Source organism: Drosophila virilis, chromosome 2, assembly GCF_030788295.1.
Source record: "Drosophila virilis strain 15010-1051.87 chromosome 2, Dvir_AGI_RSII-ME, whole genome shotgun sequence".
NCBI lineage: Eukaryota > Metazoa > Arthropoda > Insecta > Diptera > Drosophilidae > Drosophila > Drosophila virilis.
This window is the reverse complement of record NC_091544.1, coordinates 27,411,502-27,426,482: the sequence shown is the minus strand read 5'-3', so window position 1 is coordinate 27,426,482 and position 14,981 is coordinate 27,411,502. Positions and strand designations below refer to the sequence as shown.

The following is a 14,981-nucleotide window of genomic DNA, read 5'->3' as shown; positions in this document are numbered from 1 at the left end:
ATGATCGAGACAGTTGAGATGGTCCATCCAAGATTCTCTATCTCCGTCTGGCCGCCTGTGATTACATGACGATCTGGGAAACTACATAAGCTAAACACTTCTAATATGAAATATATATTCCCCCACGAAATACTCAGAACGAGCTCATCAGTTTATTTCGATATCTCCTCTTATTTTCGTATTATCAATAACTATGCTCGATATTGACACATTGTTTTTTGTGTCAACATCGAGCATAGCTCGAATATTCTCAGAGCTAGATAGATCGGATTTAGTAAGTATATGCGTGTATATAGAAATAAGCTAGAATATTTTGAACAGTAGCTGGATGCAGGGTATCTGCTAGTCAAGCGCCTACGACTACAGCTTGTTTTATACTTTTTGATTAAAGCCCAGAACTTCGCAGTCGGACTTTGTACCCGGAATGGGCAATTGGCGCGCTGAATGGGGCAGCCAGAAGTTATTTAAGTGCCAGGCACGTTGCACGCTGCAGCAGAAGCTGTCAAGTGTTGGCGCCCCGTTGCCACTGGCAGCCATCGCAATAGACAATCTGGCAGGCACTTTAGCAGCTGCCCAGCTGGCGACCCCATTTGCGCGGCCAGGGCCAAAGGTCGCTATGGCCACCTCGTTTATGGCCAAAATGAGTTACGAGTTTTTTGCAGCCACTTGAAGGCTGTAATTAAAACTAATTTCATTTTCTTTTCATTTCGCCGGCCCAGTTGCTGCTGCCGTTTCCCATCTGCCACTTTCCACTTGCCACTGCTAGTTACCGTTGGATTATTAACAGGCGATTTGATATGAACAATGCAACGGCCGTACGTTAACTTTTCGCACGCACTGTTGGCCTTGTCGTGTGCTCTATCAAATGAAAACAAATAAAACAAAGCATTGCAGTCGTGTGCAGTCGACTGTAAAATACGCTGTTCAAAAATAGAACCGTAAAGAGTTTTTTTTTTATTATTGGATTTGGGAATCTAAGACTATAATTCCACTGCGACTATGGGATATTTTTACAAACCGAAGCTCAAAGCAGGGAGTTCTCTCTTTCGGCTAACGCACAGGGTATAAATAATAGCCACAGGCACATTTAATGACTTAACAAGCAAAAAGAGTGCAAGTGCTTGATTAACATTGGTCTCAAGACGCTGCCGTCGCGCAACACACGCGGCGTATGCGTAATATTGATTTTTTAGACTAAACATCAATATGTGTGCGCCACACGCACATATATACACATATACATATATATACATATATATTTATAAATATGTATTTGTTTTATTTATTATGATAAATCAATGGAAGGACAAAGACTCAATACCGCCTCTCAGCTGTAATTACCTATTAACATTTACGCATTGTCGCTAAGAGAAAATCAATAGGGGCCGACGCGGGCGTATACCGAATGCCAGGCACTGTTTAAGGCGTACTCCCTATTTGTCAATCATTAGACAGCTACAGCAGCCGCAGTCCTTTAAGCAAATAACGGACTCAAATTATGTCCCACACGTTCGGGCCGTACAGGCCGTGACCTCGTAAATTGAAGTTTCATTAGGCAGTGCCACGCCCCCTCCCAACACACACACACACACACTCGCAACAGCCGGACGCGACTACAGTTCGTGTCCCCTGTAACGACTGCTTGAGCTCCATGTCTGTGTCTCCGTCCCGGGCACAGGCACAGGCACAGGCACAGGCCCGGGACCTGGACCCAGACCCAAGTCCTGGCGCAGGACAGTTGGCAGTGCGTGTAGTTTAATTGGCGCTGTCCTTGTCCTGTGCGTGCGTGTGTGTGCCCTGTGCGTTTATGGGTGTGTATTGAGCGAAACTTTTTGTTACCATAATTATGGCGGCCAAGGTTGCCAGGACATGGCCAGAACTTTGCTTGTTTGTTAAGTCAAAGACAACGGCGCCGACCGCTTTTAGGCGTCTAATTCTGAGGTGTTATAATATTGATTTCGATTTGGAATATGTTTGTTTATCATATGTATTAGGTGGTATTAGAAAATATGTGCTAAATAAAAATGCGCAAGATGTATTATATAAGAATTTACCTTTTTCAAATTCTGTCGTAACACATAGATAAAAACATTTCGGAACCCATAAGGAATATATTCTAGATCAGCATCAACATCCGAGTTGATATAACCATGTCTGCCCGTCTGTCGGTCTGTTTGTATGAGAATTAGCCTCTCAGTTTTAATCTATCGTTTTGGCACATTGTTGATTCTTGCGTGAAAACCCTTTTTGAAATAATAAAATATCTTGATAAGCCCAGTCACATATTAGTTCAACTATGCCAAATTTTATCATCTTATCTATCTATCTTATATAGCTCTATAGGAGATTAGTTCGAAAATGAGTCTTTGTATTGCTCAGTACTTATGAGCTTTACAATTCTCGCATATTTCCAAAACCGTACAACGAATGTCTTCTAGGGTATTTTACTTTCTCGTTTTATTGTAAGCCAAAATTTGTAAGTTAATTTAATTAAATTAAAATAATTATTTTAGTCAACATAAATAGGTCGCACACATTATTCTTTAATTAACTTTTTTTGCTTACTCTCAACATGCTGCTGGCACTTTGACGATAATATTCATAAATACTTGAGTACCAAAAAATAATTGCAAATAATTTGTATAATTTTTCTCAGGCATCGTGTAAGGCCAAAAGAACTGAGGATTCTTACCAGACCTTCTGAGGTCTGTTGCTATGTGCAATATATATGTATATATGCGAAATATTAATATAGTGACATATCCATAGTCGCACCCACCCTTTAACATATCTTAGCACATAAGCATAAGCACAATTATAAACATTTCTAATATTGTAAACAAAGAGCCTGGTGATAACATCGACATTGGTCAAGATCAAACTGTCCCCCTTTGGTAGACATAAACAATTCACCCTAAATATCACGCCACTGTCAATGTTCCCATCAGAGTACTATCCCACGCATAATTGCTGACGCAGCTCAAACTTCACTCAATTTTGACTCAAACTCTCTCAAAGCGAAGTTTGCTAAGCGACCGCAACAGTTAGATAAATCAGTTCATATTCGGGAAGCAAATCTGAATGTACTCAACAAAAGTAGCCGTTAAGTGAAAATAATAAATTGAAATATATTTTTTTATAGTAACCTAACGTGTAAAACTTAATTGGCGCAGCCGGTAGGATACGTCGGGAAAAATTAAAGATCGCTAAAGGATAATTAATTCCCAGATCTAACGCACAATCGCGACCGAAAGTGTTGTCGGAGTGTAATAAAAATTTTCTCGAATACGTATCCGCACAAGAACCTTCGGGTCATTAGTAGCTTAATAATATTGACCCTTTGGGCAATAAAGCTACTACAGTTAATAACGACTGGCTTTGCATATCGTTTGATCCCTGCAATACGTTATTACTGAGTCTTTTTAAGACACACACACAAAAAAAAAAAAAAACATTTAACCAATAATCCATCACAAACTTTAACCTAAAATAAAAGTGCAAAATCAAAGAACAATAAAGTTCAAACCTACAAACTCAAAACTATTCAAAAAAAAGTGTATTACACCAAGATGACAATGGAATTATCAGAACAACACCTCAACCAGGCCCTTTCACAACTTAGACAGGTGCCAAGCTTTGACGGATCAACGGATCAACTAAACGCCTTCATTAAAAGGATAGATTACATCCTACACCTGTATCCAACCCGAGATGTTAGACAACATAGCATCTTATACGGAGCCATCGAATTGCAAGTCACAGGAGATGCTCAGAGAATATCACAAAGGACAGCAGCCAACACTTGGCAGGAGCTGAGAAACGCATTGATTGAAGAATACAAAGTGCAGACACCATTTGAAGAACTCCTTCGACGCTTATACAACACGAATTACCAAGGAAACGTCCGTAAGTTCATCGAGGAGCTCGAGAATAAATCTTTTGTTATTTTAAATAAGTTAGCACTAGAAAATATACCTAGCAATACAACCCTTTATACAAATGCTATGAATAACACAATCAAAGATGTTATTACAAAAAAATTACCAGATAGGCTTTTCATGATGTTAGCCAGACACGACATTACGTCGACACAAAAACTAAAGCAAGTAGCTCAAAGAGAGGGATTATATGAAAATAGCGTTACTGAAAAACCTAAAAATAATAATGTTCAGGGAAATCCAAATAACAATCGTAGGAACATGGGAAATTATCAGCAAAATGCTAACCCAACCACCATTTCAAGTGGCTATTCCAACACGAATCAGAGTTATCACGCACAAAATAAACAGCATAATAAGTCCGAAGACAATCAGAAAGCTCACCACGAGTTCCAACAGAAATTAAGTCAAGGTAGATACCAAAATCCCTTAAACTACCAAAATCAGTCCCATTCACGCTTGAATGCACCAAACCCTCCGACTAAACGTCAAAGAGATAGTAACAGTGGGCAGATGAAAATGGATACATCCGAAAATTTTCATCAGCAAGCCTCGGAACAAACAGAAGAAATCCATTCATAAAATTGATTATGAATGACGAAGTTCTAAAATGTGTCATCGACACAGGTTCAACCATAAATCTAATGAAAACAAACCGCTTAAATTTTCCAGTTTACAACGAAACATTAAAGGTTCACACCATAAATGGTGTTATTGAATTAAAACAAAGTATACGATTAGGAGCAAGCAAAATTTGTCCGAGCAAACAAAAATTCTATATTCACGACTTCTCAGAGCATTATGATGTTCTGATTGGGAGAGAATACCTTGAGGCATGTCAAGCAAAAATAGACTATGCACAAGGATCCGTAACCTTAGGAGAATTTAACTTTTGTTTTAGATATAATGACGAAGAGGTCGAAGAGGACATGACCGCACAAGAGTGCCTTGATCCACCCTCAACAGAGGACAGACCATTTAACTTCGCTATTAATAATGAATTAATAGAAAACAATGAGTTTAGGCTAGAGCACCTAAACTCAGAAGAAAAAGAAAAAATAAAAAAAGTTTTACATGAATTTCGTGATATCCAGTACCATGAAGGTGACAATTTGACTTTCACTAGTACAATTAAACACAAAATTCTAACGAAACATGAGGACCCAATTTACAAGCGTCCATACAAATATCCTCAAATATACGATGAGGAAGTAAATAAACAAATAAGCGATATGATAAAACAAAATATCATACGTAAATCCAAATCCCCTTACTGCTCACCAGTAATAATCGTTCCAAAGAAAAACGATGCATCTGGAAAGCAAAAATTCCGGTTAGTCATAGATTACCGCAATCTCAATGAACTAACTATTAATGATAAATACCCTATCCCGATCATGGATGAAATATTAGACAAACTTGGAAAATGTCAATATTTCACAACCATTGATCTAGCCAAAGGCTTCCACCAAATCCAAATGGATCCTGGTTCAATACCCAAGACCGCATTTTCGACTAAACATGGCCATTACGAGTACACTCGCATGCCATTTGGTCTTAAGAATGCACCTGCAACGTTCCAACGTTGTATGAACAATCTCTTAGAAGATTTAATTTTTAAAGATTGTCTGGTCTACTTAGACGACATTATTATTTTTTCCACTTCATTGGAGGAACACATTTTGTCGCTACAAAAGGTATTTAAGAAGCTTAGAGAAGCTAACTTAAAACTACAGTTGGATAAATGCGAGTTTATGAGAAAAGAAACTGAATTTCTCGGTCACATCATCACAACTGAGGGTATAAAACCAAATCCCAACAAGATACAAGCAATTGTCAAATTCCCAATTCCAAAAACCCCAAAAGAAATTAAATCATTTCTAGGATTATGTGGTTTCTATAGGAAATTTATACCAAATTTCGCTAATATAGTAAAACCATTAACACTTAAATTAAAAAAGGGAGCAAAAATCAATATAAAAGACAGAGACTACGAGCTAGCGTTTGAAAAGCTAAAAGTACTCATAACATCCGACCCAATTTTAATATACCCTAACTTCGAAAAACCATTTTCATTAACTACAGACGCGAGTAATATGGCAATAGGGGCCGTCCTTTCGCAAGAGCATAAGCCTATATGCTATGCAAGTAGAACTCTCAACGAGCATGAGTTAAATTATTCAACGATTGAAAAAGAATTATTAGCAATCGTTTGGGCCACTAAATACTTTAGGTCCTATCTCTTTGGTCGACAATTTCAAATCCTTAGTGATCACAGACCACTCGTCTGGTTAAATAATATGAAAGAACCTAACATGAAATTACAAAGGTGGAAGATCAAGCTAAATGAGTTTGATTTCCAAATTAAATACGTCCCAGGAAAAGAAAATTATGTGGCAGATGCTCTGTCCAGAATTCAATTAAACGAAAACTTCTTAGGCGAAGATACAATTAGCACAAGAGCAACAATACATAGTGCTCAAGAAGACAACAGTAACCATTTACAAATCACAGAAAGACCACTTAATTATTATAATCGACAAATAGAATTTGAAAAAGGAACCGAGAACGAAACAAAAGTTACGAATTACTTTCACAAAACCAACATAAAAATTACGTACAAAGACATGACTAATACGCAGAATTCAAAGAATTAATATTAAAAAAGCACAAAGAATTATTACATCCAGGAATTGAAAAAACTATCAATTGGTTCAAAGAAACCCACTATTTCCCAGATTATCAAAATCTAATTCAAAATCTAATAAATGAATGTGAGATTTGCAACATCGCAAAAACAGAACACAGAGATACAAAATTAACTTTCGAAATAACTCCGGAAATCGCTAATATCCGAGAAAAATATGTAATGGATTTTTACATAGTAGGAGATAAACAATTTTTATCTTGCATTGATATCTATTCAAAATTTGCATCATTAATAGAAATAAAAAGTAGAGACTGGCTAGAAACCAAACGAGCTATATTACAAGTGTTCAACCAAATGGGTAAACCCATCGAAATAAAGGCAGACAAAGACTCAGCTTTTATGTGCACAGCTTTACAATTATGGCTAAAATCAGAAGCAGTAAATATTAATATAACCACTAGTAAAAACGGTATATCCGACGTAGAACGATTTCATAAGACAGTTAACGAAAAACTAAGAATCATTAACAGCGACTCAGACGTCGAAAATAAACTTACAAAATTTGAAACTATACTCTACACGTACAATCATAAAACAAAGCACAAAACGACTAACAGAACACCAGCGGACATATTCATATATGCAGGTACACCAGAGTATGACACTCAAGCTAATAAAGAAAAACTAATAAATAACCTCAACAAAAACCGAAGAAACTTTTAACAATTTAATTGAACAAAGTAAAGAATTCAATAACCTTATACAAATCGAATACCTAGTAGAAAAATTAAACAGAGAAATAAACGGCTTAAAAATAGCCAAACGTAGCAAAAGAGGTTTAGTTAACATAGTAGGAACAGCATATAAATACTTATTTGGAACATTAAATCAAGAAGACAAAGCAGAAATTGAACAAAAAATAAGCAACTTAGCAGAAAACAGCGTTCAGGTTAACGAATTAAATTACATAATAGAAGCTATAAACAAAGGAATAGAAATCATGAACGAACTAGATCAAGAGAAACAAAAAGGAAAGAAATTAGATATCCTTATATTTAACTTACAACACTTTACAGAATATATAGAAGACATTGAGATGGGAATGCAGCTCACAAGATTAGGAATTTTTAACCCAAAATTACTAAAACATGACTATTTGTTGCATGTTAATTCTGAGAAATTGTTGAATACAAAAACTTCCACTTGGTTTAAATCAGATACAAACGAAATACTGATAATATCCCATATTCCTCGAGAAATAATAAAAAGCCCGGTATTCGAAATAATTCCATACCCGGATGAAAATAATAATATTTTGACAGAAATAGCTCATGAAAAATATTTTACCCAAGATAAAAAAGTTTATAGCAGAGAAACAAAAAAATTAATTAATAATGAATGTTTAACAGGAATTTTAAACCAAATAACATCAGAATGTAGTTATACTAAAATTTTGCAAAATTTTCAAATCAACTACATAGAACCAAATATAATTTTAACTTGGAATTTACCAAAAACTATATTAAACCATAATTGTATAAATAACGAAATAACAATAGAAGGAAACAATATAATAAAAATCTTTAATTGTTCATTGCAAATTAATGAAATTTCAATTTCAAACAATATGTTAGATTATACTCAAAGCATTTACGTAAGCAATGATGTTATAAAATTAGAACCACTTTCGTTTGTACAAACGAAACAAATTATAAATGCACATACAAAATTTAACAATGTATTCCAGATAATTACAATAACCATATTTGTAATCATATTAATAAGTTTAACACTGTATTTGACATATAAGTTCAAAAGCATACCTAAGAAATTAATTATAAAATATAAAAAACCCAAAGTAGAAGAAACACCTACAATAATAGGAGATATACCAATTGTAAAAGAAGAAAATGTTACACTATATCCAAACTTAAACACCTGAGGACAGGCACTTTTCTAATGGTTGGGGGAGTGACATATCCATAGTCGCACCCACCCTTTAACATATCTTAGCACATAAGCATAAGCACAATTATAAACATTTCTAATATTGTAAACAAAGAGCCTGGTGATAACATCGACATTGGTCAAGATCAAACTGTCCCCCTTTGGTAGACATAAACAATTCACCCTAAATATCACGCCACTGTCAATGTTCCCATCAGAGTACTATCCCACGCATAATTGCTGACGCAGCTCAAACTTCACTCAATTTTGACTCAAACTCTCTCAAAGCGAAGTTTGCTAAGCGACCGCAACAGTTAGATAAATCAGTTCATATTCGGGAAGCAAATCTGAATGTACTCAACAAAAGTAGCCGTTAAGTGAAAATAATAAATTGAAATATATTTTTTTATAGTAACCTAACGTGTAAAACTTAATTATATATATATATATATATATTAATATACATATGGCTTACAAGGTCGAATGCCGGTTTTACACAATGATGAAAAGTTGAAAATCTGCATTCATCTGGTTACCTTTTTTATATAGTCTATGGGATTGGCAACCATCCGTCAGATATAAATTATGTAGACAGTCATCAGGACATTTTGTGCTTCTGTTTCAGTTGTTGCTGTTGCCGTTGTTGATGCAGTTACTGTTGCAGGTAAGCCCTGAGGCACGGCTCGCCATTAGCCTTGTGTGCAATTTTAATGACAAACAAATTGGACCTGGCTGCGTTTACTTTCAGTTTTTTCTGTATATACTCTTCATGCTGTTTGTATGTGTTTGTGTGTTTGTATGTGTGTGTTCGCTTTGCGCTAGTGGCGCCCCATTTGACCGCATTTCGATTGGACACACGCGCTCCGACGCCGTCTTACGTGTCAAAGGCTGTGAAATATTTAATGATTTGCGGCCACGGGCCACTGTCGCAGTGGCAATGCCTTCTACCCAGGACCGAGCAAAAACCAAACCACCCAAAAACCACCCACTACTCACGTGTGTAAAGTAATAGTAATGCACGGAGGCGCCTCGCTCGGCCAGCGCCTGTGCATACTCATTGGTGGGGCAGGTGAAGTAGTGATCCCCCACAGCTCTACCAATTTGCTGCTGATTTTGATAGCCTGGATTGCCCTCCCAGCTGGTGTACTGTAAATAAAATCGAGACGAAGAGGCAAGATTAAATATTAATTTAAGATAAACAACTTATTGTAGTAAAATCTGAATTAAATTATAATTTTTAGGGATTCTTTCAAGCAATTGACAGACTCGGATATTGAGGTTGCGGTATGGATAGGTTTATCTTAGCCAAATAACCCCTCAATTATATTCAATTCCAACCTCAAAAACATGATTGGAAATGTGTAAAAAGGTTATTAAGTATCTGTACAAATGTATGTAACAGGCAGAAGAGTGCCAAAAGTTTCATTTTATTAAATACTTATTAGCAGTAATAATATTATTTATTATTAATTATGAGTTTAATTAATAAACAAAATTTTGTGCTATTTCGAATTTGGTTCAGGCAGAATCTCAACTTGAATTCAGGTGAATATAATTATTTATTTTAAATAACCTTTTTAGCAAAATATAAGATGCACTGATCTATGTGGATTATCACGGAAATATTATCCCTCGCCGGAATTGGCCTATTTGACTGGAAATCTCAGATCTGCCGAGAATGGAAAATGGACTGAATCTCTTTGATTTCATTAAAAAACAAATTGGATTGCATGCCGCCAGCTTTTAATTCTTAATTCTTATGTATTTGCTGATTGCATGCTTTCAATTATCGCAGCTGATTGTGTGCCATATCTGGTTTATTTCTTATCTACAATTTCGCTATTGAATGAACATGCAGCGCGGCTTTAATTCAATTTCCGCGCCGCAGTGCAAATAAAGTGAATAAAGTTGCGTAATGCAATTTTATCAAATTGACGGCACTTTTAACTCGTTTACGCAGCTGCTGTTTGTGGGCTGTCCGTATGTTTCGGTTAGGGGGTGGCCGGTTACTGCCACTATTTGCAACTGCAACACACAGCGGCAGCATCAGCGGCAGCGGCAAAGTTGTGTGTGGTTACAAGCGGCACAACTTGGCTGCAGTTGACAGCTGCCAACAATGGCAGCCAAAGCCAATGATGCGTTTTGGCCTCAATTGAGTTTAGACAGACGTCAGACACAGTCGCATATGTATGCGTGTGTTTAAGAGTGTGTATATGTGTGTGTGACTCACCTGAAATATGATGGCCTCGCGTTCCGCCTGCGTTGCCTTGCCAAATATGTTATTCATAATCTCCAGATACTTGTCACGTGGCAGCGCGGTGGCATCATCCTTATCAAAGTAATCGATGAAATCGTACAGCAAGAAATAGGTGCCTGCATGGAAAGTGAGAGAGATGGGGATGATTAAAACTTGACTGGCCAGATAATAAGTATGTATGCCAACTGACGATGGGGCAAGTCGAAAAACAATTGCCACTAGAAATTGCCGCGGGGGCGCAATCAACGAACCGTGCCAAGGACACCAAACGATGCATTAACCAAAGCCATGACAACAGGACAATAAGCGAAAGTACTCCAGCCGTGCGTGACCGACTAAGTGATACCCTAGGTGCAGACCCAGCACTGATTTACGTCAGCGGCAACTGTGCCGCTTTTGCCCTCAATTCCACGGTACTACATTTTTCTATAATTGCGACATTTCTAGTCCGAGGCTTAAAAACAAATTTCATGGCAAGCACAAGTACACTGAAACTCTTTAAATGATTTTTTTTTTCATTTTGGGGGGATGCTCCCATCATTATTTATGATTTTAAGCAACCTTTATCTACGCGTGCAATATGAGGTCCTTCATTCGGCACACATTCGGAGATCTCTCTCTCTCTCTCTGTCTGTTTTATACAATTGTCGCAATCCCCCTTGTTTTTGGCCATTTTCGATGGGTACAGGGTATTACAACAATGTGTGTTGTACAGGTGCACAAAGGGTAAAATAGAATAAACAAAATCAACCATAACAAAAACAAAAGCAACAACAACAACAGCCACAACAAGGGCGAGAACAAAGCGTCTCGTTGCCTTTTATTAACTTAATTTTTATGGCACTTGTTGTTGTCGTTGCTTGTGTTCTGTTAGCTGTTGTTTTTGTTGTTGTTGCCGCTGGCATTGTCTCCGGCACACTTCAAATACGAACACACTAACGAGCCATAATTGCTGCCTATGAGCCAACGACAACAGCAACAGTGACAGCAACAATAGACTGCCTGCCAATATCTGTGCATGTGTGTGTGTGTGTGTGTGTGTGTGTTTGCGCGCATGTGTGTGCATGTGCATGTGTGTGTCTATATGGCTGTGAAATGTGTGTCATCCCCACGCCTTCCCACACCAACACCCAACAATAAGTTTGTCTGAAACCAATTTGTTGTTGTTTGATTTTTATTTTGGTTCAAGCCCCAAATACTATGCAAAAACATGCGCATAACGCAAAACGCAAAAATCCCACACACACACACACATACTCCACTATATGCCATTAATTAATTTTTAATTTTATCATACTTAGCATCGAGCATCGTTTAAAGAAATTGTCCTCAAATTGCAGGCAATTATGAAAGTCTCACGCCGCACGCACAGTGGTGCAGAGCTCTGTGCAAATTGAATAAAGCAAAAAAATATATGGACAGGTTCCAAAATACTTAATACCTATACTACAGCAGATTTTAACAGAATTCCTTGGAATCAACATATTACCGGCAAATGGTGAAACATGCCTTAAATATATTTTTATTGGGAGAATAAAACAATTAAAGTTTACATCAAACAATAATTTTGTTTCTACCTTAGCGGATGGAATCGTGCAACACTCCATCTTGGCAGGTAAGAACTGTAAAATAGTTAGGTTTTCTAAGCTTCCTGGCTGTGCTTTTATCAACAATCCCTCAGTCATACAGAACGAACCTTTTTATTTGTGAAAATAAATGTGAGTATTCCCACTTTCATAGCATTTATTGTGGCTCTGCCCACTGTGCGTGAGTTAAGTGTTGACATTTGAGTTACAGTCATGCAGCTCGAGGGCATGTATTATATCCGATTCGACTGCTTTCTGGGAACAAACATTTGGCTAAGTAGCTTTTAAATAGAATTTCCATCAGTTACGCAAACGTTTTATAATGATACCAAATGCAATAAGGTTGGGGTAAATTACTATAAGCGACGTTTTGCAAATGCCTAAGGTCATTGTTGCATTATATGACGAGGTCTCAATTAAATAAAAATTAGAATGTGTAGGAGATGTGAATTTGCGGAAGGTGCAGACATTTTTCCACAAGGAAAAATATGACAATATTTTGAACAGAGAGATACTGTGAAAAACAGAGTTTTTTAAATTTTATACAATCAAAATAAATATAGAGAATGAATTTTGTTTGCATCAAAAAAATATAAATAAGACACAAAATAATTCAAATATAGAAAGGTCGCTAAAACCAGCACCAAAATATATATTTAAATAAATACGCTCCATCATAAAAAAATATTTTGAAAACTTTCAAACAATTATAATAATAATAAGAGTTATAATCAAAATGATGTGAAAAGTTACTTTAAGTTATATGAATAAAAAAAAGCCTGGTTTGAATGTGGTTTTATTGAGTTAGTTAGTTCTGTGAAATTAACAGCAGCTTTAAAGTGTGAAGCCAGCAACAAAATTAAGATGTTTCTTATATGTGCGGCGCATTGTAATCTATTGTGTTTTGTTTCAAATGCTAGATGACCTTGAACTCACAAGCACTCAAACGCAAACACACAGACGCACACACAGGCATTGAGGAACAGTTATATGCGAACCGTAGCTTGCCTTGTGGTCGTCTTGTGGGCACGCACACCTTAGCTAGAAACAGCAGCAGCAGCAGCGCCAGTGGCTGTAATATGCAGCAAAAACAAAAACAATAACACGACAATATAAGCGAGCGAGAAAAAGTCTGCGAAAGAGCGAGCGAGACAGAGAAAGACAGAGAGAGAGAGAGAGAGTGGCAGCAGGAGCTGCAAGCAATGAGTGAAAGTGAGCAGAAAAGCGCACGTGTCTGTAGCGCCAGTGCCCCGAGTCTTGTGTGTCAGTGCCAGTGCTTATGTCGCTCTACGTGTGTGTGTGTGTGTGTGACTGTGTGTGTGTGACTGTGTGAGTGTGCGAGTGTTCACGTGTCTGTGTGTGTATGCTTGTGTGCTTCGGTGCCTGCCGCCTGGAAATGACGAAGCAGCAATGGTAACAAAAAAATGAAAGCGAAGCGAATCTAAAGAAAACGCACACAAAGCGCAAGAGAATCTGTTATACGAAAACAAAACCCGACATACACAAACGTAAAGTTCGCAAAAAAAAAAAAAAAAAATATGAGAAAGAGAAAGCAAAACGAACGGAAATTTTTTAAATAGCGCGCGGCTTGGCACGAATAATGCGAACAATGCACACAAAGCTCAAGCATTACCGTTAGGACGAGGACAACACACAAACGCACACGCAATAAATGGTGGGAAACGCAGCAGCCGACGCCGCCCAAGCCGAACGGGCAGAGGCGCTCAAGTATGAAGAAAAAATCGTTGCATTCTTTTCGGCTTGAGCGAATATTTCGATTTCAATTAAATACACATTTGTTGGGAGCTTAAAAATCAAACAGTACTTTAAGTGTGCCAGAGTGAGATGGCATTACAAATAAAAAGGAATTTAATATCGAATACTTTTTACTTAGATTAAATATTTTGACTTAGTTAAGTTGCTTTAAGGCTCGTTAAAAACAATTGACTTACTCATAACATAACATTATAATAGCATAAAATAATCATAACATAACATAATCATTAAAACACAACATAATCGTAACATGAACACAAATTTGTCAAATGTCTTTAAATTCGCAAAATTAGTTCTGATTTGAATCAGAACTAATATAATAAATTTTTTACTTGAATATTCAAATTTTCATCTATGCTATGAGGTGTTTTATTTTATTGTGTGAAATGCATCACACTAGCTGTTTCTTCAATTATTATTTAATTCACTTTTTGGGACTCCACACAAAATCATCTTTTTATACTTTATGGGTGTTAAATTAAAAACGAATATTTTGTTTATTCAAGCATTAAATGCATTCGAATTGTGCATATTATAAAAGTTTTTTTTTGTTGAAATTAAATAAATTAATATTTAATTTCAATGGAAATGTTATACACTTTGTTAGGCACATTTCAAGCTAATTAATTAAAATGTATAATTTCCTATTGGAAAACAAATACTCTTTAAAGTGGACTCCAAATGCCTCTCATTTAAGTCTCTATTTGTTATACATTTCATTGAACAGCTTTTTTCATTAACCCATTAATTCATTAACTCATCAAGCAAAAATAAATATTCGTTAAAGTGTACTACAAATACTCCCCATTTTATATTCCGTCTGACAA

The 14,981-nt window shown here is 36.5% G+C and overlaps 1 protein-coding gene across 2 annotated transcripts in view; it reads right to left on the bottom strand.

Annotated features, from left to right (window-relative positions):
- Ace (Acetylcholine esterase) overlaps positions 1-14,981 on the bottom strand; it is a 51,812-nt gene that overhangs the window by 15,633 nt on the left and 21,198 nt on the right. For both annotated transcript variants that reach the window (XM_015170568.3, XM_002056133.4), the window contains exons 6-7: positions 10,766-10,908; positions 9,532-9,681 (exon numbers count right to left, since the gene is read on the bottom strand). In XM_015170568.3, the coding sequence (XP_015026054.1) occupies positions 9,532-9,681; positions 10,766-10,908 (293 nt within the window). The remainder of the gene's footprint in view (positions 1-9,531; positions 9,682-10,765; positions 10,909-14,981) is intronic.